The sequence below is a fragment of the Arvicola amphibius genome, chromosome 12, assembly GCF_903992535.2.
Source record: "Arvicola amphibius chromosome 12, mArvAmp1.2, whole genome shotgun sequence".
NCBI classification, from domain to species: domain Eukaryota; kingdom Metazoa; phylum Chordata; class Mammalia; order Rodentia; family Cricetidae; genus Arvicola; species Arvicola amphibius.
Window position 1 is genome coordinate 147319244 of NC_052058.2, and position 25348 is coordinate 147344591.

Below are 25348 nucleotides of genomic sequence, written 5' to 3' on the forward strand. Positions count from 1 at the left end.
TGCTCCCTAGCCCCCACAAGCTTGTAACCATATCATAATGCAAAATGTAGTTAATCCATCTTCAAAAGTTCCCATAGTCTATCACAGTCTCAACAATGTTTTAAAGTCCAAAGTTCAGAGTCTTCTTTTTAGTGCCATTTACATTTGGTTGAGGCTTTGCTCTCTTCTAAATTCCCAATAATTAGTTCAAATCATTCTTGTTTTACTATTATTTATTATTCCTTTACCTATTTATCCATATTAATATGTTTTATAGAGAAATAATTTTACTGTTGTATTTACTGCCCTGCTACCTCATTTAGCAGTGATTTTAGTAGCCTTGTTCCATTTCCATGGAGGGAGGAGGAGGAAGAATGCATCTGCCCCATTCATTTTATCACTGACAACTTGAGAGACCTAACAGTCTGGTTCCCTTCGTTTCACAGTTGAGGGCCTGATCTGGAGAAGTCTTTCCCGGTGGTGCCAGGGCTTTTTGAGCCAGCACTTTGCTCCATGTCCAGGAATCCTCAGGAAAATACCAGACGATATTATATTATTCCCATGGAAATAAATACAGACAGGATCGGGTGTAAAAGCTGTAACATTTACTTTCTTATTTCATATTCTTTCATAGCATCTCAGAAAGATGGCCTATGGGAACTGACCTTTCATTTAAAACAGAAACTGAACGTGCTTCACCTATATTTAGGCATAAACACTAATATTTTCAGTTACTCAGATGCTGGGTTAAATTTGCTCTCTTGATGAGAAATTCACTCCCTTGCCTCCTATTTTCATTCTAATTTGAAGGTTTCCAGTTTATTTTCTCCTTCTTCTAAACTTCTTAAGGAAGAGGCACCATGCACTGACTCTCAAAGACTTTGTAGAAAAATCCGTGAATTTTTAGGTAGTTTTACCTGTCGTCGGGACAAGATCCTCGAGTACTAACTTTGCCTCTACTGTTTTTATTTCCTAGATTCACGGTCTTTCCACAGTACCAGTGCTAACCTGACAGAGAGGTATGATGCGCTTACTCTTTTACTCCTTTTCCCAACCTGAAGTGACATCACTGAATTAAATATCCTAAGTTTTTTCTGACTTCCTTGAATGGCAGTTATGCAGTTCTGTTATCTTCTTAGCCATTGTAGCCTTTAAAGCTGGAGGCTGGTGGTGTAGTTCTTTGGGCATGCTTAGTGTGCCTGAGGCTTTGGTTTCTGTCCCCATTCCAAAACAGAAAAGCTGTGTGTGCTATATACCTCCGTCCATGTAAAACTGAGGTTTTCTTTTCTCTCCTCTCCCATATCTTTCTTTCCTAATACTGGGGAACAACCCGGGAATTTGTGCGTGCTAGGTTCTATCATTGACTTTCATCCCAACTTGAATTGATTCTTTACTTGACAACATGCACAAAATCCCTATTAATTTGTCATTTATGCTTCCATTTGTGTTTGTGAAATTAAACATTGTGATTAATTATGAAGACATATATACTTCATAAATTTCATGCAGACTTCTTCAACAAGTAAATCAGCAAATTTGGATCTCTAGGAATCTCTGGAATGAATCTATCTACTTTCTGCCTGAAATATGTTTGTTCTTCGCCCCAAAAGTTGTACATAGCTTTCTGGGCCAGTCCACAATTTACTGATAGGCCTAAAGACCAGAAGAGATGTGTATCCTCTGCTGTTAATGGGCTCATCCTTCACGTAAGGTTCTGTTTTGCCGGCTTTCTCAGCACACACTCTGCATCCCATTGTGTTCATGGATGTCCTTTCAAGCAAAGAAGTTGGTATACCCGATGCTATTTTATGTTCACTTTTAGACTTGTTTTATAGTACATGAGACCATTCAGTAGCCTCTGCCTGCTTCTTACTCACCCCAGTATTGAACTTTTATAGTCTCAAAAAATGTCATCTTTTTGTTTTCATTCAGTATAACAGAAGAAAATTATAATTTCCTGCCACCGAGCCCCTCAAAAAAGGATTTTGAAGGGAAGAGTGGAACAAAAGTTAGTCGCACCTTCAGCTACATCAAGAATAAAATGTCCAGCAGCAAGAAGAGCAAAGTAAGTATGTCCTGGGCGTTTTCTGTGTGGCCATGTCGGTCAGTCGCCATGGCACATACACAGCGGGTGTAGACAGGAGTCATTGCAGAGGGGCTTTGAAACAGTCTCGTGTCTGAAGAAAGATAACAGTAATGCAAGCAGCAACTAGAAATGCAGCCACTCCTTGACTGCATGCCAAAAGTTGTCCATCCACCAACTTACTGAGCCCTTTCACAAGCCCTGCTGGTGTAGGTCGTACACCCCTCTTTTAAGGGGTACATGTTTAATGTGGGGAAGCAATTCAACCCCAGTTCTCTGGCCTTTCGTCCCTCGTCCCACACACTGAACCTTAATGAAAAGATGATTATATCAAGGTTAAAATTCAATGGAAGAACTTTATGCTAAGATTATAGGATTGAGCCGGGCGGTGGTGGCGCACGCCTTTAATCCCAGCACTCGGGAGGCAGAGGCAGGTGGATCTCTTTGAGTTCGAGGCCAGCCTGGTCTACAAGAGCTAGTTCCAGGACAGGCTCTAAAAAAGCTGCAGAGAAACCCTGTCTCGAAAAAAAAAAAAAAAAAAAAAAAAAAAAAAAAAAAAAGATTATAGGATTGAAATTACATAATAGATGTAGAGGGAAGAACATTATGCTTCAGGAAATTACCAGAACTTTTAAGACTTACTTGGATATCTTTCTACTTAAGAAGATTTGTGGTGTATCCTCCTTAATGCTTAAGAGGTAACATTAAGACACTTAAACTTGAGCTGGAGAGATGGGTCAGCAGTTCAAAACACTTAGCTCTTCCAGACGACCAGTACTCAATTCCCAACTCCTATGCGATAGCTCACAGTGACATTTAAAATCAGTTTCAAAAATCCAATTGTAGTTGTTTGTTCATTACAGGATTCTATAAAATATAAAAATTAAGAAATAAATCTATGAAAATACCACATATAGTCTCAATATTTTGATTTATTATTTTAGTACTTTTGTGATATATACATATTTTTTAATTTAGTTTTTTGTTTTATTGAGACAGGGGTTCACTATGTAGCCCAGACTATCCTGGAACTTAGTCTGTAGACCAGAGACCCACCTGCTTCTGCCTTCAGGTTGCTGGTATTAAAGCCATGAGCCATCACCACCAGGCTATGATATGTCTTAAAAAGAAAGGAGTTAACTCTTTTATATTGATTCCTGATTCTAAACCAAAACTATTTTCATTTCAAACTAGTGCGGGGAAACACTACCCGCCACTTTCCCTGCACTCTGTTTCCATACCTTTAACCATCTATCTGCATACACAAAGAAATACGCTTACAGAGGTATAATTGGTTAAGACCTCTTGAAGTGAATCACCAAAACATATCTTTGTACATTGTGTATCTAAGTATATTCATATAAGTACACATGTGCATGCGTATATACTGAACTCAACAGTATTCTTGTAAAAATGGACCCTCTTAATAGCAACTACACACTATTCCACAGCCAGAAGAAGTTGGCCAACACAAAACAATGGTATTTGTGGGTTTTTTTTTTTGTCTTACTGTTCTTTTTTTTTTTTTTTTTCATTTGTTTTGATTTTCATTTTTGTGTTTTTTGCAGGATTTCTTGAGGTTTGGGATTTTGGGGATTTTCGGTTTTTTTCTTAAGAGAAAGAAAAGAACATAGAGTTGGGGATGTGGGGAAGTGGGCGAGATCTAGGAGGAATTGCGGAAGGAGGAAAATGTGATCAAAATATATTTTTTTCTATTAAAAAATGTTCCCATTTTTCTCTAAACCTCCAGGCACTCAGTTATGTGAGCTGATAGAAATATGGTCAATAAATGTTACTAGAGGTCTAACTTTCTGTCACTGTAACAAGTTACCTGGTAAAATCAACTAAGGAGGAAAGGCTCACCTTGATTTCAAAGGGGTTAGCCTTGTGCTGTTGCTTTAACCTGGGATAGCAAGTACCCCACGGTCAGACTGTCTGCTAGAGTGGAAGCAGAAAGAGACTGAGGGTCTGGGGCTCTGTAACCCCCTGCAGAGGCACACATAGCAGTTCCTCCCAGTAGGCCCTTACCTCCTGTGTGTTCCAAAGTCTGTACACAGGGGTATAGTGTAGGGAACAAGTTCAAGGACCTTTGGGGTACATTTACTATCTGAGCCATGACACCAGGTTTTGAAAATAAACTCTTTTACCATGTGCAAGGGTCTGGTCATTATTCTTAGGGATTTTTTTTCCCACAAAACTTGTATACCAAAATCTGCTTTTTCACCATTTCTCTTACCAAGTGCAGAATGAAGATACAGTATAGTAAATAAATATTTTCTAGCCTAATTACGTGTTTAAATATTGGCTTCATTCTAAGACTTGTGTTAGAACTAAATATACATATATATGAATTATGCATATGATATAAATATATGTATATAATATAAAAATAAGTTGCGTGTGTGTATGAAATATGTATGTATATATGTATATGAAGTCAGGAGGATTGGATAAATCACAGTATTCCACATGCTGGCAACAACAGAACTTACATGTTTTGTTTATCTTGCTTGCTTGGTCAGTAGTTGTTATCAACAAAAGAAAATTCTATTGGGAAAGCCAATATAAACTAACCACATATTGTTGAATGGCTTCTCTGCTTAGTGATCTGTAATGTTCAGTCTTAACCTTGAAAATGTTATGGTCTGGTTTGGATGAATTCAAAATGTTTTTGTTGTTTTTGTTTTGCTTTTAAACTATGGAATCTTACCAAACACATTGTAAGACCAGCACGTCAGTGGAGATTCTCTTTATTCCACCTCCCCGTTGTCATAGCTTTTGAATCCACATGGTGGATATGATGCTGAGACTGCTGAAGGTAGCCGTGCACGCCTTTAATCCCAGCACTCGGGAGGCAGAGGCAGGTGGATCTCTGTGAGTTCAAGGCCAGCCTGGTCTACAGAGCTAGTTCCAGGACAGGCTCCAAAGCTACAGAGAAACCCTGTTTCAAAAAACAAAAACAAAACAAAAACAAAACAAAAAAAAAAAGATTGCTGAGGGAGGGTAATGCAGACAGCAGAGCAGATAATGTGGGTGCAGACTCAGAAACTGGAACTTGACCTTTAAAACAGAATCTCACCCCAACTTCCGTACTCTACAAACTTGAATAAAGTGTCTCGGCTGGTAGATAATACTTAGGGAGCCTGTGTGTGGTCCCACTTCCCACACATGGTGCCTGTCATTGTGTGCTTATTCTTTGGTCAAATCTATCTCTAAGTGGTTTCTTTTTTCCTTTGTCTTTAATATTTTTTTAACCTCAGAGTACGAGCATTGGGTAAGAGGGAGGTAATAAGGTGGGACAGGAAAAGAAGGCCATCTGTGTTAGTTTCAGTCTGTTATCACTGTTAAAGAACCAGTTGACCTCTTGCCTCTGCTCCTCTCCTTAGGCAAAATGACCAACACTCTTTTGCAATTGGCATGGTTCCTCTTTCAAACTTGACTTCAAGATTTGATCTTTGGGGACTGTACTGTCTCCAGCAATGAAGACTCCAAAAACTGCAAATTCATAGCTCCTTAGACTGTAATAAAGTTAGTTCCCTTTTCGGGTATTTACAAGTGCCACAGTGGCCAGACATACTAACCTGTCATCTTTCTAGCGAGAGCTTGTAGGCTAACTTAAATAAGACTGTTAGACCAGCTGCTGAAGAACACTGTCACTTTGTCGATATGGGCAGAGATAATGAAAGAGAAGCGGTCACGTGTCCACTCTGATGCAGAGAGTGAGTATCAGTCTACTGTTTTCCTATTGGATCCTTCCCGTGTTGATAAAAAAGGAAGTGATACCATAGATATTAACACTAATTTTTTTTATAATTGATGAGCTTTCACTTCTTTTTAACCTGTTTGGGGTTAGTTGTTTTTCTTTTTCTTCTCCGTGCTGGCAATTGAATACAGGGCCTTACACATTTTTAATATATGTTAAAATAACATTTGTTAATATGTGTTAGTCTTTCCTATGTATTTGTCTACTAATATAAATATACCTACTTTTAAAGAAAAAACTTAAGCACTTAATATCATATACATACAAGCTGTATCTGAGTATAGTTAGGAAAATTTCTGTGTGTGACCTTGGTATATGTATCTGAGAATACAGTTATAAACTTGAGTTTGCTATCCCACATGTCAAGCTATGACTGCCGACAGTCTTTTTTTTTTTTTTTTATTCCTCCCATGAATGTACTGGGAGCCCACACTGCTTGCAAGTAAGCAGCAGAAGGCCCCGGGCTGGCTGTTCAGTATACACATTATTGGCCTGTTGATTTGGGAGGCTGCCTTGAGGATCTGTGTGTGGGTTGAGCTCTATTGGGCCTAGGCACCCCCTCCTTTCCTGGGACACAAGGGACAGTCTGCCAACAGTCTTCAGACACTCAGAGTAGCCAGAGTTAGCTATTAGACAATGAATGGCTCACATTTCTAGATAATGTGTTGCCCAATAGTGCCAGGTTTTTATGTATATAGTTTTATTATATAATGGATTTAGTTACCAGTCCTGCATATGTACCTTTGACAGTCATTAGTAATTTGCAGAACTTGCCAGATATATACACTGAGTGCTTTTTAGAAAGCTGGAAGACCTAAACAGGAAGCACAAGAGGAAGATGGGCAGTTTCTCCTTTTGTCGTTCTGGCTTTGAGCAGTAGTGCTGAATTGTGTTTATTGTACATATGTTCAAGTCCTTGCGTACATAGTGCTCACCTTCATAGGGAGAGTGGCGTTCAAACCACTGATTGTCTCTTTCTGTTAAGTTCTCGCTTTTACAAGGACAACTAAAAGGCATTGGAAATATTTTAGACCAATTCCTAGGACGACTCACATTTTTTTTCCTGAGTAAAAAGGATTAACTTCCTCCCCAGCTGATATACTGGTTAACTTTATAGTGAGATGTTGAACCCCAGTTCCTAGTTTCTGTGCCTTATATATGAAAGAACTGTACCCGTCATCCTTCCCGAGGTGCCTAACCACATTCGCTTTTCATGGTTGTCCAGAGTACCCTACTAAAAGGAGCGGTTTAGGAAAATGACAGCTGATTTTCTTTTATAGCAGCCTAGTTTCATTGTGATAAATCGCTTCTATTTTTAAATGTTATTAGATTCTTTTTCCACAGTGCAATTAAAGCATGTTGACAATGATTAAATATAGATACATTAAACTCAAGAAAAATCACCAGTCACCCATTTTACCATGGACAACTTTGCTAAAATAGTTTCATGTAAAACTTTGCTTTTTTTATTAGGAGTTTTATTAGATAAGTATGGCCTCTAACCTTGCAAGGTTTCTCCTTGCTACAGTATAAGTGCTGTCTACACATGTATTTGAGAGTTACTTCATTTGTCTTTCATTTCCTATGTTCTTTAGGGTAGTTAGCTTTACCAGAAGCATTCAAATAGTTAAGACTGTCTCAAGGAAGCAAGCAGCCTCAACCCTCCCCTTCTGTGCTTTCTCAACCAATTTCTGGCTTCCTCTTATGGTTTTGCTAATGGCAGCTCTGAGCTACTGAGCTGTTTGCCCTGCCGGCATGAGCACCTCCTTCTGTGAAAGAACATTTCCTGGCATGGGGGTCAAACATGTCGGTAAAATGGGGTCGGCTTCCCGAAATTCCTCTCATAACAGTGCGATTCACAGGACTAAAACATGGGCAGGTAAGAGCCCGAATTCTTCAAAGCACTGAATTATAACAGCAGGAGATGGCAATGTAGTTTGTTGTTTTGTTTTTGTCCATGGAGGAAACTAGTCTGGATTGCTGTAAAGCATGAGAAAATGGATTATTCAGATCTGAAGAACATTGCACTTCAGATAATAACATAGCTGCCATAGAAAGTTGTGTTGTTTGATTTTTTTTTAACTACTGGAGTATGCTTTTAACCTTCAGGCAAAAAGAAAAGAGTTCGATGGTTTTAAGGTTAACAATTCATGCAGAGAGAATCTGCAGCAAAAAAAAAAAAATTAGTTAAAGGGTTATTTGGATATGCTCAAGGTTGGTAATTCGTGTTCTACGCACTTTAGCAGTTGCTAATTTTTGTTCAGAAGAGTTTCCTGTTTTGTAAAGTGGTTTCCCCCCATCCTTTCTGTTGTTTGTAGTTTTAAATGCAGCAGTTTGACTTTTGGGGTTTTGTTTTGTGTGTTCTGTGAAGGGAGAATTTTACATGAGTCATGGAGTTTACAGATAACCCATTTCATACATCGGGTGGGTTCTGAACTTTAGAAAATGAGAAGATTTGAATTCCTGTTTGGTACTGATCATTGCTTTATGACCCTTTGCAACTCAAGGTACCTCGCCAACCCTTTACAGTAATTGTGGTAGGTGAGAGCTAAGCCTTAGTCATCCAGAACTGCATCAACTCCAGCTAGACAGTTGTTGCTCTGTGCTCTGAAATGTATTATTAGACACCTCTAAGCCTTAGTCTCCTCAGATAGAAAATGGAGATTATTATTGCCCTGTCCCAAGAAAATACATATAAATTTCTTATTTCAATGCCTGGCACAAAGTAACTACTCATCATTTTAATTGTCATTCATTACCCTCTTTTGTAAAATGGGAAGCGTGATGCCCATCTGCCAAATGAATCTATTTAGATAATCTGTACAGGTGCGTTGACATGGTTTGTTTAGAGAAGCTCAGGTTTATTTCTTTGGATTGTAGTCATAGTATAAAACAGTAGGTAAAGCTCACCTCTATGATTGGAGGTCTTCACCGTCTAGTTGGTTTGTAAGGAAATTATTCCATTCATATCATCATCATCATCATCATCATTAGTCAATTGAGACCTAGTATAGTACCTAGCCCTGTAGTAAACACGAGGTCAATGTCAGTTGCCTATCACTGAGGGGCAACCACAGTGCCTTACAGTGGAAATCAAAGACAGCAGGTCTCGGGGAACCTTGCTCTTCCGTCCAGAGACAACGCCTGTTTTTCCTGTCTCACTAGGCTTTAGGGCAAGCAGCTAAGCCGTGGGGAACCCCTGTCCTAAGAGGAAATGAGTGCTGGAGTGATCAGCTTGAGAAGACAAAGGTGGTTGGGGAAGGTTACTGACAGCACTTATTCTTGTCTTTTCTGTACCTCGTATTTTCCATGCTTTCTGCCAGGGTCCTTACCACTGCTCCTGGGTTATTGTCTTCTCCTGCCTAAAATCAAAATCCCCTTTTCTTTACTACAAAATATTGCACTTTTGTGTTGAGTCAGAAAAATGATAAACCGATGACGCTCATTTTCAGTAAGGTATGAATAATTGCTGTAATGCATTAAATGTTACACTTAGATATGTGCTAGGCTTTAACAAAAACAGAACTATAAAGTGGGCACCTATCCCATTTTGCAAATAAGATGACTTCAGACTTGAGAAATAATTTGCCTACAGTCTCACCACTAGTAGAACTTAAAATCAACTTCATGCTTAACCTTTGTGCAGTTTTCTGCCCTCTTTGCCACCGTTGAACTCTGAACCAAAATTAGTATCTGGTAACCTACTCGATTCTAATTAGTAAAAACAATATATGTAAGGTTATTAAATAGTTCTGATTAAAGAAGAAAATGTCATGGAGACCCATTTTTCAGGGACATACATGTGGTGTGTAAAAGAAGAGCCTCACAGAACTTCTTAGACTTCATGACATTGTTTCTCTCCCTCCTGCTGATCCTAGAATTGCTATCATCCTTCTACTCCCTTTCTAAACTGATCTAAAGTCAGTGTTTCTTGTGTGTTCTATGCCACCATACCTTACTGAGAAACCCTTTCTGCTCTGGGCTCTGCCCAGTATCTGTTAGTATAAATAGCCCCTCTGACTCAGAACTCCTAAATTTTTCTAGTGGGAGCTTGTAGGATTAAAAATCAATACAGTGTTGCCCGGTACATTGTTCCTCATTTCTGTCCACAATAGGTACCACCCTCTGTTGACTACGCGCCATCTCTGTGTCCAGGTAAGGGGAAGGCCTTCCGGCGCTCAGTTAACTGTTGATTCTTTTCTTTGGCAGGAAAAGGAAAGGGAGAAAGATAAAATTAAGGAGAAAGAGAAAGAATCTAAAGAGAAGGAAAAAGATAAGAAGACTCTTAACGGACACACTTTCAGTCCCATTCCTGTTGTGGGTCCCATCAGCTGCGGCCAGTGCATGAAGCCTTTTACCAACAAAGAAGCCTACACTTGTGCAAGTAAGAGACACGCTTCTTCCTTTCATCAGATGAGGCTCTCTTGCTTTCAAGAAAGCTGGTTTGTTTCTAGTTTCCTGCACATCCCACCTCTGATCTGTTCCTCAATTATGTGAAGAAGTAACTCTCTGTGTGTTTTTTTTTCTAATTTTAATGATGTAACTTAACAATCTGTATTTTGTTTTCAGATATCTCTAATTTCATATTCTCTGCTTAGAAACCACCTCCTATTGCCAGAAACCTGGCAAGTCAAAGCAGTACATAGTCTTGAGCCTTAAAACTTCCCAGATCCTTTGTCAGATCATATATATATATATATATATATATATATATATATATATACACACACACACACACACACACACACACACATACACACACACTGCTCCCCACACCCAGCACACACATGCACACAGAGAGGGAGATGGGGAGGACAGAGGGAGGCTGGCATACAGTTTAGAGATTTAAACTCAGGTCCTGATATAGGAAAGCAGTCTGCTCCTGAGGCACCCCTGTCTCAGCCCTTGTGCACTTATTTTTAAATCTGGTCCTTTAGAATATGATCCAGCCACTTGCCATCCTTAAATCATGGTGGCTACCAGATGAGAATGTCTGCATGTGCACATGTGCTCCATGTTTCTGTTACTGATCTGCTGAAAGACAAGTCTATTAACTGAGCATGACTCTGCTTTTGATAAGGCATTCTCAGTAAGAGTCAGTTGGCTTTCTCTGGACAGGATTTAGATAACAAATGTCTGTGTCACAGCCGCTGAATTCTACAGTTGCAACACAAAGATACCCTTATATATATCAATAAGAATGGCTTTGTACCAGTAAAATTTCCTTTACAGACACAGACATTTAAATTTTTGCATGCCATGTCATTTTCATCTTTTCAATTCTTTTTCAACCATATAAAGTATAAAAACCATCTATGGCTCATGGGCTCTGCAAAAATCAAGCAATGGGCCAAATTTGGCACATATACTATAATTTGCAAATCTGCTCTACATTAGTATTTCTCAGAATTGTGTTAGTGAACACATAGAAAGTGAGTGTGCCAAAGTAACATAAGGAAGCTGCTTTGTTCACGGGGAGCAAGCTAGGAATCAGCCACTGTAGGCCCAGCACCACAGGAGGCTGTGGTGGTTTGTCTCGTGTTAGGCTGCACACATGCAGACAAGACAGTGTCTGAGTCATACTCAGAGGAACGAGTCTCACAACTGACATGGTGATGTCTTGTTCTCAGTTATTTATTGTGCATTCCAAGTAATCTGTTACTAAAAATGGCTAGCTTACTGAACTTGGAAGTGTATATATATATGGGCAGATTCAAAGTTCTGAAATATTTTTGGCTTACTTGCTTTGTTTAATACAAAAGAGGGGTGAGGGCACAGCTAGCTGGGAACCTGTACCCTCTCTTACCTGTGTCACAGCCATTATGACTTTCATAAATAAATTTTTAAAAAGGTCCTCCAAAGTAATCTATAGTCGTATTTATTTAACTTTTCAAGAGAAAAGCACTTACCTAAATCAGTATGCATTCCTTTAGATAGAGACCACACATATTATTGCTGTCCTCCATGTGTGATTTAGCAAAACATTGAGAACTGCATCACATAGTACTAAGTCTCAGGTAAGCTTTATGATGCAAGAGACTAACTGTCCAGTGTGTCCGCTGTCCCCCCGTGGTTGCCTGTTGGAGCCCACTCTCCAGTAAGGACTCTCTTCTTCAGTGTCAGTTTCTGCCCACTGGAAACAGTCTGCTTCTCAGTTAATTTTCCTACACCAGAAGTCAATAAGCACATTTTTAAACCACATTATCTATTATTAAACATTTTTAGCATATTAACCTGAGGCATTTAATGTTAAAACTACATTCAGATTGCACTATACTTAACAAAGAGCACATTGTAAGATCAGAGCTGCAGTTTGTCATTTTACTGTCTGGTTGATTATTAGTATGGTTGGTATTGTCCTATATCTACAGCTTCTCCAAAGAATTTGTGCAGCTGTCTTTTTATTGTAAAAACAAGGTATTCGTCATAGCATGGTGAAGGTGAACAGACAAAGAGCAGTATTGTGGGTGGAAACACCTCTCCTCCCTCAAGAAATCCTCAATATCTATGTAAAGAGAAGCTGCCTAACATACATACCAAGCGAGGCACCAGTGCATTAATCTATAGATTGATTCTGCTTCTCATTAAGAGCTCGTATTAATTATTTTTCTCATGACGGAATGCCTGACAGAAGCATCATACAGAGAGTGTTTAGTTTGGCTGTAGTTTCAGTCCCTCATGCAGGGAAAGCATGGCAAAGTTGGTGGTAACAGGAGTCTGTGGAGAAAGGCTTCTCAGTAGATCAGGAAGCAGAGACAGGAATGATTTCAAGACCCTCCCTAGTGACAGGTATCTGCCAAGTATGCCACCTAGACACCATATCCCAAATGGTTCTAAGCTCCTACAACAACGCAACCAGGTAAAGACCAAGTACCCAAAACATATTTCTGTGGGGAGTGCGGGGGGGGGGCAGTTCACATTCAAGCCATAGCAGAAATCAGTGTAAATGGAAGCTGCCGTGACTGGGAATGCAGGTCACTAATGGAGCACTCGCCTAGCATGTACATCCTGGGTTCAGTCCCCATCACTGGGAGAAAAGCAGAGCTGGGAAAAAAGAATTATTTTGCATATTATTTTCCTTCCTCTTCCTTATGAAAGTGCTTTTACTTATTTGGGAATCACTAATATCAGAAAAACATTAAAAGGCCCCAGTTCTTTGAAAAGTTCATACAGTATATCTTGAACATACTCACACATTCTCAACTCCCCCTGTAACCACCTACCCATTCCTTCCCATCAGACTTTGAGTTTTCTTCCTTCCCTAATCTAGTCCAGTTTGTGTTGCCCAACTAAGCTGACCTATAGTTCAACCTACCAGGGGTCATATCATTGGAGGAAGCTGATTCTCCCTCTTCCAGGAGCTATCACATGCCATTAGCTTCTCAGCTAGTAGTGGGATGGAATTTTGTACCCAACTATGCAGGATTTTGTCTGGCTTGAACTTCACAGTCCTATGCCTTCTGTCAGAATCGCTGTGAGTTCTTAAGTGCAGCTACCCTGTTGTGTCCAGAAAACACTGCCTCCTTGAAGTTTTCTACCTCTGGCTCTTCCACTTTCTCCACCTCCTCTTCCAGGGATATCCCTGATCCTCGTGGAGAGAGGTGTGATGTGAACGCTCCATTTAGGACTGAGCACTCCACAGTCACTTATTCTCTGCAGTCCAGGGTCTCTGTTAATTAAGGCCAAAATTCTTGACTGGCAGTATCAAATTGATATTCAAGGGGTTTCACTGATAAAGCAGACTGAACTACTTTCTACCATAGAAATATTAAAAGGATGGGGTGTATATATGTGTGTGTGTGTGTGTGTGTGTGTGTGTGTGTGTGTGTGTATGTATATGTATGTATGTATATATATGTACATATGTATATATATATACATATATATTATTAGTCTGAATTTTTTGTTGCTGTGACCAGAATCAATGACTTGAAACAAGGTAGGAAAGATTTATTTTAGTTCATGGTTTTAGTAGTTTCCATCCATCATGTAGACTGGCATGGTAGAGCTGAACAGATCACATGGTGTCTAGGAAACAGAGAGGATGCTTTTGCTGCCTGTCTTTCTCCTTTTTTCTACTTTATCTGGGCCCTCCTCTGATGGTGGTGGTATCTACCTTTTGAGTGAATCTCCCCAAATTCTCTGTCACTAATCCTTTTTGAAAAGCCCTCACAGATACATCCAAAGCTCCTAGGTTGGTAACATTAACTATCTCTAGTCGTTATCAAATTGATACCCAAACACATCTCCTTACATCATAATATTACATCCCTGGTCCCCAAAGCTTCAACGCTACAATCTATGTATTCTTAACAGTGTTGTTTAGAAGTTCTAAGATTCTTCAAAGGGTCAAAGCAAACTCTTAGCTTTGAGCTAATTAAAAAGGAAATTGAATATTGGCAATAACAGTGACACAGAGTATACATTCCCATTCAAAAAGATAGGTACAGCAGAATAACATGAAGACTTGCACCAAACCAAGATCAAAACCCAGCATGGCGAATGTTAAATCATATAGCATCTGAAGGCACATAATGGTATGATGCGGGCCCCAGAGAGAGGTCTTGAGCAGCCTCGCCTTTAAGATGTTGGTTTTTGTAACTCCTGTGGCCCTCTCTTTAAGGCGGGCTTCCCTAATTAACTGCACCTTTCTTTGGTAACATTCCATATTCTTAGGGTCTCCATTGCATCCTTGACTTCACCTTCACAATTTTAATGCATTGCCCTTTGAAGATTCCAACTCTGCCATACATTGCCTGGCCCCCGCCCCTCCCTTTGAGATCAGGGTAGAAGCCCCATGATTCTATAACTCTTGGATTGTGCCTGTCTACAAAAAACAGTTAACACTATGTAAATAAAATCAAGGACTACCATAAGCTCAAGCAGTAGCCAAGGCCCCCTTGAAACATTGTCTCAGAGTGCGTCTGAGAAAACATTTCCCTAACAGTGTGTCAATGCCACCTTGTGCCCCAGATGCTTACCATATAGGATTTAATGTTGGCCTTGTTGAGTGTGGTCTTGATTGCTTTGGTCCAATCCTTTCTTGTATTGGACGTCTACTAAACAAGCAGTTCCCTAATTGGTAGCCCTAGATTCTCTTCTCAAAAACACTGTTTTCAAATTAATTAAAACCTCTACACCCTAGAACTTGGAATGGGTGGAGTTCTGCCAATTCCTGAGTTGTCCTCAGGATATCTTTCCTATTCCTTTGATGTCCTTGGCTTGTTTTTAGTGGTGTGGGTGTCTTCAACAGCTCTTCTGTCCTTGACCCCAACTTTGCACAAACTTCTAAACTTTCTTCTGTTTTTTTTTTTTCCTTACAATTCTCACTAAAAGACTTGTCTGTAGCCGGGCGGTGGTGGCGCACGCCTTTAATCCCAGCACTCGGGAGGCAGAGGCAGGCGGATCTCTGTGAGTTCGAGACCAGCCTGGTCTACAAGAGCTAGCTCCAGGACAGGCTCTAAAGCTGCAGAGAAACCCTGTCTAAAAAAACCAAAAAAAAAAAAAAAAAAAAAAAAGACTTGTCTGTAAGAGCCAATAGAGCCCATTCCATAGCCTGAATGCTGGGCCGTGGCAACATTTCCTTCACTAAAAATTGTTAGCTCAGCCTTCTAAGTCTCAGGGCTTACTCAAAATACAAACAAGTTCTTGGCCATAGCTTAAAATGGATGGCACTGGTCCAGTCTGCAGTCTGTCCTCACTCCCATTGGAAACCCCACCATCTGTCTTCCTGTCCCCTTTCCTGTCGACACTCTGGGCGTCTACACTCAGAATCACCCACTAAATTATGCTCAAGCATCTGGGGACTCTAGAGGGCATCTCCAAGACCTTTTGAAATGCTCACATACTAATTCTTAAAAGTTCTCACACCGAGTATTTTTTTTTATTACTTAGACTTACCTCTCCTGACAAATAATTATTTATTTTGACTGATGGTTTCAGTCCATCTTCTCCATCAGGAAGAGTATGTCACATCTTGGTGCCAAGGAAACAGGAAAACAGTGTCTACACTGGCTAGCTTTTTCCCTTTTCATTTTACTTGAGCCCCCAGCCTATGGGATAGTGCCATTCACATTTATGGCCTCCCCTTCTTAGCATTGTGAAAATGCCCATATAGAGACACTCAATGTGTCCTTTCTCAATCTAAAACACTTGAAGTAAAGAAGCAGAGACAGGCGGATCTCTGTGATCACAGTTTGTGGCCAGCCTGGTCTACATAGCAAGTTCCAAGACAGCCAAGGGTTACACAGAAAACCCCTGTCTCAAGGAAGAGACAAAAGTAAACATTAAAAAGTAGGAAAAGGTACATAGTAAATGGAAAATGAGACACCCAATTATGGCTGACAGTCTTAAAGGTTAAGGGTATAGGAAAAAATGGATTATTTGACCTTCCCTCTCCCCAGGACCCTGATTGGAATCCTATGAGAAGTCTGGGGTCCGGGTTTCTACCATTCTTATATGCTGGGATAGATAAGCAAGCTAAGCAGTTTTAGAAGCTGTTTTGTGAGGTCCCATTTAGGAATAGTGAAAACATTATCCCCAGCTGTAGCAAAATATAGACCAGCATCTTCAGAGACTACCACAGAGAGGGCGTTGGATGTCCTGTGAAGTCAAGCAATACACTTGAAAAGCGCAACAACACAGGTGCCACAGATAGAAGCAAACCAGTATGAGGAGCAATTAGCAGATACGTGAGCAAGAAAGGACTTACTAACTGGCCAAAATGGATAACAGTGATAATGGGAAAACAAGATGAAACAACTGTTCAGACATAGAATTTCATTTAGAGGGGACCGTTGTGGGAAATTTTCAGATATTCTGGCATGTTTGTATCTTCAGTATATTCCGATTTATATTTGTTAGCAAAAGATAAAAGTGGCTTCTTCTCTATATTCTAGGAAATCTTGATGGTTTCCAAAAGTTTTTCATATTGTATGATTTTTTGTCTTTAGTGGTGGTGGTACTGGTATTTGGGTGCTGGGAATTGAACCTGGAGCCCCATATTTGCTAGGGAAGCGCTCTCCAGCCATAGTTTTCAGCCCTAAAAGTAATCAAAGTGTGGTGGTGTGTCCCAGCACCTGGTGGCTGAGGAGATGGAGCGCCATGAGTTCTGAGGCCAGCCTGGGCACACAGAAGGATCTTGCAACAAAAACAAACCAAGGACTCACCAGATCAAGATACCTCATGACCTCTGAGTTCAGTCCTCAGAGACCCACGTGATAGGAAGAGATTGTCTCCTGCCCTTTATACACATGCCATAATGGACACAAGCTAAAATAAATTTAGCTGTAATTTTTAAGTATTTAAAAATAAAGCAAGGAATTGGCTATGTTGGGGAAAACAGTTGTCACATAGATGTGAAGACTTGAGTTGAATCCTGAGACCCCAGTCCAGGTGTGGCATTGTGCATCAGTAATTCCAGTGCTTCTGCGAGAAACAGATGGAGACAGAACAATCCCTAGAAACTTGTTGCCAGTGACGAACAACAGACCCTGTCTCAAATAAGGCATCTCACTCCTGCCCCCCACTCCACCCCAATCCTCTCCCGTTCCTCCCTTCTTCTCACTCTCATCTCACACACATGAAAAATAACTCAACAATTGGAAATTTCCATAGACATATTAAAATGGATCTCAAAATTCTGTGACAGATTTTTGGTCAAGGTTACTTGTATTAGAAAGTACTATTGTTTCAACTATTATGTATAAACTTTATACATAATAGTTCAGACTGGAGTGGCAGATACTGGGATAATATGCATTTACACTTTCTGGACAGACTCAGCGTCCCTGCCAGCTCCCAAGAGTCTTCTTGTCATTGCTTTAAACCTACCCACATCATTGATCCATCTCACACCAGAAGAGCATAACAGAGAAGCTCAAGGATTGTTACCCCAATAAGTATCCAAGGTTACTTATTATGGAAATACATTTCCAGTTTGCAGTCATTCCACATCAGAAACTTAGTTCGGTGATTTAGCTACAGCTACCACCCTGCTCTAGAAGTAATGGTGGAAGAGTTTATAATCATTTGATGGAAGCAGTAAGGTTTGTGTATAACCACATGCAGCTTCCTTCTTTGGGGAAAAGAGCAGGAGCACTAGAGGATTAAAAGCTATGGAATAGTGTGTAGTCATCTTTCCAAAAGAGTGAAGGAAATTAGCTGATTCACCTGGCTTTCTGAAGGGCAGAGCCTTCAATGCATATTTGTATGTATATAGCCCCATCTGTTATCTTGTCAGGAAGCAGGAAATATGAGAAATCCAGGAATCTTTTGTCTTTTTCCTTCACCCCCACTCATGTTCAGGATCTTCCCAGTATTCTCAGGAAATGTGGCTTCTCTGCAGTTAGTCGTCCACCACTGAGTGGAGCTTCATATCCTCAACAGCTCTTCCATCAGGCTTTGGTTTGTGATTTAGAAAGATCAACTGTAGGACGTGCTAGAGATGTAGTAGGTGGTCTGTATGACTTCCTCCTGTATCTGTCGCATGCATGTATCCCAAATACCAGGAGATCGGTAGGATGGGCTTTTCAGTGACATCAACATCACTGAGACCATGGGATTGCGCCCTCACCCATCTGGACCAGACCCAGTGAAATCTGGTGCGGGATAACGCGGAAGTGTTCATGATCATAGCCACAAGAAACATTGGGCTTGGGGGCTGGAAAGATGGCTCAGTGGTTAAGAGCATTGCTTGCTATTCCAGAGGTCCTGAGTTCAATTCCCAGCAACCACATGGTGGCTCACAACCATCTGTAATGAGGTCTGGTGCCCTCTTCTGGCCTGCAGGCATATATTGTATACATAATAAAGGAAGAGAGAGAGAGAGAGAGAGAGAGACATTGGTCAGCAGAGCATCTGCGTTCTGCAGGCAGTCTACTCACTCCTGGGTTTAAGAGAAAACCTAACCCTCAGGTCAGGAGTATCTCAGAGTACATGAGTTTAGCAGAAACCTTAGAAGGATTTTTTTTCTTTGTCCAAACTGTTCTCCTGGTTTAGGGCTAATGGGGGAAATAAATGTCCTTGCAGTTCTACATTCTAAAGCATGCAAAACTATCTTTGAATAATAAACTTCTTTCTGGCTGCCACAAATCATTTATTCTGTGGAAAGCTCAGTGAGTCCTTCAGAATAAAGAATTTGGTATGTTCAGAGTTTTGAATCTTGCCAGTGGTTTTATTTTGTTTGCTTTTAACAGTTGTGGAATGACAATGGGATTATTGTTGGTTCTGTTGTGTGAGACTGGAACCTAAGTGGGAAATGTGAGTTCACGTTGAGTGATGGTTGTTGTTTTGTTTTGTTTTGTTTTTCTTTTCCTTTGGACTTCCTTAGAAGCAGCATCTCAGGAACTGGATGGTTTCTGTAATTTAGAATGAGTTCGTTGCTGTTGTAAGATAGTAAACACAAATTAATTGCCCAAAGAAAAGATACTTACAAAGATACTTATTATTTAGAAGAACAGGTAAGGATCTTACACAATAAAGTCCATTCTTAATCAATAAGAATGCTTTATTTTGTTTCGTTTTTGTTTACCAGTGTTCTTATGAAAGCTGCTGTTGGGAGCAGTTAGTCAAAACGGCTTAGCTCTTTTCTGTGGCTTTCCTCTGGTCTGAATATCAGCACTGTGGTTATTAACACTGGCTACCAAGAACCTCGCACATGCTTTTCGCATACAAGCACTATCGGTCCAGACGAGACAGCGCCTCAAAGTCCCCAGTGACTTTAAACAAGACGTTGCAGCAAGAGTTTTGGAGCATGTGTTTCTGAGTGACTGCTCGTTCCGTGGGTTGGTTGGATTTTGTGTGGTTGGTTGGTTTGGCTTTGTTTCTGGTAGTGTTTCTTTCCTTTTTGTTAGAATTAGAGTTTTCTATTTTCCCATAGGAGGAAAATGTTTCTATTTGTTCTTACAGGCCATTCTTCCATGTGTCCTGAAAAAGGATCAAATTATTTTTTCCATAGATTTTTGCCACTAGTAGACAGAGCAGTGCACTAAAGTACTTGAATGTTCTTTTCTTCAAAAGTCTAGCTGCAAATGACAATTTTTCTGCTGAGAAAAAAAAATGCAGTGTGTAACATTTTACCAAAGCTGTCTGATGGATAGTTTGCCAAAGGGGGGGGAGAAAGCAACAAATAAATGATCACTGCCAGGCATGTAAATTTAGTCCATTTTCTTCTGTTGGATGCCTCCTTGTAGAGGAAGGGAGGGGAGAAGATAGATGGATGAATAGATGCAGGCTGAGTGTTGACTTATTTCAGAGAAATGTGATAAAGGGTCAGTTCTAAGCCTACAAACCACTGTACTTTGTGACTTTTTTTTGAAGAATTTTGAAAAAAAAATGAAATCATAACACTTACTGAGCTTAGGGAATGTATTAAAAATAAAGAAAGCCAAACCAGTTTTTTTCTCTTTTATGAACATTTTTAAACTTTATCTAAAAAAAAAAAAGATTCACATAGATTTAAGCATAGCCATTGAGAGTGAAAAGTACTTAGGCAAAGAACAGTCTACAGCCAAGGGTGGGTACCAGCTCCCCGCCCAGGTAAATTTTCTTTGATCTTCCTAACAATTTAGTATGGTTTGTGGCAGTGTGCTTAAAAAATCTATTAAACTTGTCTTCAAGTCTTGTCTGTTTTAAAACAGATGATACAGTTTTAAGTCTCATGACTTTGGCTGATGTCACTGGGACCAGCAGTTTCTAAATCACTATGACTAGCACTAAAAGCATCCTGTGGATTGAGTCCAGGACCACTTGGTGACGAGTTTAGTGTTTTCGAGTAGGTGCTTCAGTGTGGTAAACAGGCAGCTGTGCGAACTGTTTACCACTGAGACTTGTGGCTGTAATACTGGACATAGTAAAATTTCAGCTAGGTTGTGGGTTTAGAGGCAGTTAACTAAAAACATGAATTTCTTTAAAAGTTCTACTGGAATTACATCCAAGATGTTCTTTCTTCTTCTGTGACTCATGGAGTGGAACTGTTCTTAAATCTCAGACAGTGGCCCAAGAACATGAGAACTGCTGAAGTCTGCTCAAAAGTTACAGTGCCCCCCTTAAAAACTGCACTGCTTAGCCCTTTGTGGGGTGCTGAGACTGGGAGGAGAGGAACGGGGCGGGGGCGCTTGGAAGCAGTTTCTGTCTGGGCTTTTTTAGTTTGTCCCATTTGCAGATCAGAAGTAGTGGCAAGTTTTCAAACAAACTTTTCGCCTCTTGTATTTCTTGTTGATGCCCCAGATATTACAGAGTTAAACAAGAGAAAAGATTCATCTTATAACTGTGATGCTGAAATTCGTATTTCAGAATAATGCATCACAAATGTAAATTGCTGTTTTTAAAGAATAAGGGAATCTAAGGAGTTTATGAGGGTGATAAAGTTTGATGCACTGATGTTTTTAATTTAGAGACTATTAATACAGATATTATAAATGGACAATGTACTAGAAACCTGTTGAACCCCAGCTCAAAATGAAAAATATATAGCTTAATGGTAGAGTGCTTGCCTAGACAGTATGAGACCCTAGGTTTGACACGTATCACCGCAGAAAGGGAAGGAAGGAAGGACGGTAGGCAGCATTTTGACACAGTACTTCATCCTTCATTTTCTAAGAAACAACCCTTCACAGTTAAAATTGAACTTGTTTCCCTGTGCCAGTCTTCGTTCTTCCCTACAGAAAAGCGCTTTGTAATAGATGGTTTATAATTGCATCTCATAGGAACAAAATTTCATTTTGACAGTTGGGTTACTGTTGCCGTGCATCTCACTTTGGAATTTCCATTCTTCTCCCCAACGTTCTGCTGTAGAGAAGCGAGATGCTGACGACACAGAAGCAGAACCTGGCCCTGAGCTCACGGGGCTCTCACAGGCTTCAGGCTGTTCTGCTCAGGATGCGGGGTCTCTGTGACAGACAGTGCCGTGAGGGCATCCTTGCGTCCTTGTGTGTGGCACTTAGACTTGGTCCAGTTCTTAAAGCTGGCACACACTGGACTTCATTAGATGTTGGAAAATGACTTTCCAGAGTAAATGTATCAGTTTTAGATGCTGCTTCTTCCTTGCCATGTCTTCGCAGTACTTAAAATGGGGAATGTGGTTCTTTTTGTTTTGTAAACAAGGAAACCAAGGCTTGTGGGAGAAGTACATGGTGGGGCTCATGGTGGTAATCAGAATTAGGACCTGAATTCAAATGTAATTTACCTGGTATGTGCCCTGTTCTCTTTTGCATGTTATTAAGTTGACATGGTAAATTTCAGATGCAGTAGTGAACGTTGTGTCAGGGTACTTGGTTGACATAAAATGGAATGGCCTGTGGGTTTCCACGTAGACATTCAGATATATGTCATGATCCGGATACTGCACTTGAGAGTTGAAGATTCTCAGTGAGGTGAAAAGCCTGACAAAATCCCAGCACAGTGTGACTGCTGGTGTTCAGAAGGGCCCAGCCAACCAAGCAGGCACTGCAGAAGGAATGGGGAAGGCCTTTGGGGTCTGAGTTTCTGGCAGTCTCCTTCAGAGCAGCAAGTTCCTCCTATCCTGACGTCCATAAGTCCAAGCTTCCAAGTCCAAGAGCATCTTGACCTTGGCTAGGACAAGGCCTGCCTGTGGTACTCACTGAAGCTGCCATACCTCATGAAATGCTGTCTGTCACTGACTTTCTGAGTGAGCCTTTCCCAGGAGACAGACGCCTCTCCAGCTGTCCCCAAAGACAGATCTTCTGCTTGTTTGTGCGTTACCTCTGGCCTCTGGGCACAGTCTGTTTTTATGACATCATTGAAGCAGGAAGAGCCCATGACCTTTCTGAGGCACGGAGTGCATGATTTTTACATCAGTGGCCCCTGTAGGCCACGGGAATGGAAAATAAAAAATACTTTAAGATTAAATGTGTCATTGGTAAATTTAAATCTGTTTCGTCTCAGGAAATCTCCCACACTCTCTTGAGTCAGGGTTCCCAGGGGTTCTTTGGGAAAGTTGTAGTTACCTTTCTTACATGGCTTCTGACTCAGGGAATGGGGTACAAAAAGGCTTGGGTATTCAAGATCTCAAGAAGGATAAACTTTCAGGTCCTTCTCCTGAAACTTTCACCGCTCCTTTTAGTAGTTTTATATATTTTCTTATTATTTAAATATAACATCTTTTCATTATTTCTTTTATTTTTGCGTTTATAATTGTGTCATTTCTCCCTCCCTTTCCAACCTCCTATTTCATTTTCAAATTCATGGCCTCTTTTTTTCAGTAATTGTTCTTAAATCTCTATGTGTGTATGTATGCGTTCCTAAATATACAAATAAAACCTGCTTGGTCTGTATAATGTTACTTGTATGTATGTCTTTATGGTTGGCCATTTGGTATTGGATAACCAATCCGTGTGCTATTCCCTGGGGCATTCAGTCTCACAGCAAATTTCCTGATCTTCTGGCTCTTAGAGTCTTTCCACCCCATCTTTGGCAATGTTCTTGAACCTTAGGTGTAGGAGTTGTTCTGTAGGTTCGTAGTTGTTTTGTAGGACTAGATAGAATCCACAACTCTGCATTTTGCTTGGCTATAGTTTTCCATAATGGTCTTTGTCTTTTGCAAAGAAGAGTTTCCTTGATGAGGGTTAAGAACCGTGCTTATCTATGGGTGTAAGGACAAATATTTAGAACATAGTTAGGAGTATGCTGGTTTCTGTAAAGTGGTGTCTGTAGATTCTTCCCCCAAGATACATGATTTCAGTAGCTATGTGTGGTTGGCTAGGTTTCTTCTTGTTAAGTGGGCCTTAAGTCCTTTTGATGAACTTTTGGTTACTGCCACTCCTGTATGTGTGCCACTGCTGCACCCTTAAGATTATCATGCCATCCTGGCCATTATGGTTCATAGGTGTCATAGCCTGGTAGGACTGTGGAATGCTTCACTCCTTTGGATGTTTGCATGGCCCCTACTGGTGCCTCCTCCTTAGAGAGGGGACAGGTAGGTCAGGTCTAGCTTCGGCTTTCTGGGCTCTATAGACATAACATCTTGATGGCAGACATTTAAACTCTGAGTTATCATAACTCTGAAGCACAGTTAATAAAAACTCAGAGAAATTGGGGTTCAACCTCAAGGTCAGAAAAGCAAAATAGCCAGCCACGGACTCTTAACCTTGACCTCAGTCCGACTTGACGATCCTGCCTTCAGGAATCTCAGACTGAGAGCTGTCTCCTCCCATCTTATAATCCTCTCTAGTTCTGGGATAAAGGGCATGCACCACAACCACCTGGTTTCTCTGGCGAGGTAGTGTGGCAACTGGGATTAAAAGTGTGTGTCATTGCTGCCTGGTTTGTAAGGCTGGCCAGTGTGGCTATTTTACTTTTCGATCCTCAGGCAAGTTTTATTTATTAAAATACAAATGAAATGCCACTACATAGCCTCTCAGACTTCCTGCCTGAGGAATTCCTGACTTCTTTTGGTCAATCGGAAGTCCACCTGCTTCCTAGGAAATAGCTGTAAAATGTACTGTCAATTAATGAGAACGCTTGTTCTGTGTGAGCGAAAGTGTGTAGCTCCATGCAGCAGTGGAGGAGTGTCAGAGTCCAGGGCCTGCTGGCTTTCTTGTTGTGACCTTGCCTTATGCTTCCTTTCCAGGTTGTAGTGCTTTTGTCCACAAAGGATGCAGAGAAAATCTAGCATCCTGTGCAAAGGTCAAAATGAAGGTAAGATATCTCTAGCTATTAAAATGCTCAAAATCCAGTGCTTTAAAATAGAAAATACCGACATGTTAGAATTTAGATTGTAGTAGATTTATTTGTTTGTTTGCTTGTTTTAATCATTTGGTGCCAATTTTGATACCAAATTAGTCAAGAGATAATTGCTCTTTAAAATGATCAGCCCCCTTCTTGATTAACACATTCAAGAATTTGAGACTCTGAATAAAAGAATTGCTGAGCTAGAGATTCACACTTGTAATCCCAGCACTTGGGAGGCTGAGGCAGGATGGTTTCCTTGGTTTGGTATTAGCCATTGTACCAAAATGAAACCCTGTCTCAAAAAAGTTTTTAAAGAAAATGAAATGTTTTTTTTAGAACTTTCATATATTAAACATTTCTCTGTTTCTGTTTAAGTGATTGTCTTAACTAGCTCTGCAAATATACTCTGCAACTGAAATGTCTGGCTTCCCCATCTAGGAGTGTGAGGGCAGCAGGTGGAAATCAGAGACTTTTGATGTGTGATGGGCGTGGGGAGGGCCCTACAAGGCACATACGGACGGCAGAGATGACATGAGACAAGAACAGGAAGTACCAATATTGGTGCCCTATGAGCTTGAAAGCGTGTCCTTCAGGTAGCCTGTGGACTGTCAGTGTCAACCAGACATAATGTTTTCCTTAGAGGATCTCCAGATGTGTCTACACACATGTTCATCAGTACATGCATTACCTAGTGCAGTGGCCTCAGTCTTAAGTGTGCATCAGAATCATCTCAAGATCTTACTCCAAGAAATTTGCTGCTGTAACCCCTCTCCCAAAGGGAGTGGGCTGAAGAGTCTGCTTTTCTGAGGAATTCCCAAATGATGTTGATCATG

At 40.5% G+C, this 25348-nt stretch overlaps 1 protein-coding gene across 10 annotated transcripts in view; it reads left to right on the plus strand.

Moving 5' to 3' along the window:
• Akap13 (A-kinase anchoring protein 13) overlaps window positions 1-25348 on the plus strand; it is a 270998-nt gene that overhangs the window by 209107 nt on the left and 36543 nt on the right. For all 10 annotated transcript variants that reach the window (XM_038314009.1, XM_038314012.1, XM_038314015.1 and 7 more), the window contains 4 exons: window positions 956-998; window positions 1912-2044; window positions 10035-10209; window positions 24415-24482. In XM_038314009.1, the coding sequence (XP_038169937.1) occupies window positions 956-998; window positions 1912-2044; window positions 10035-10209; window positions 24415-24482 (419 nt within the window). The remainder of the gene's footprint in view (window positions 1-955; window positions 999-1911; window positions 2045-10034; window positions 10210-24414; window positions 24483-25348) is intronic.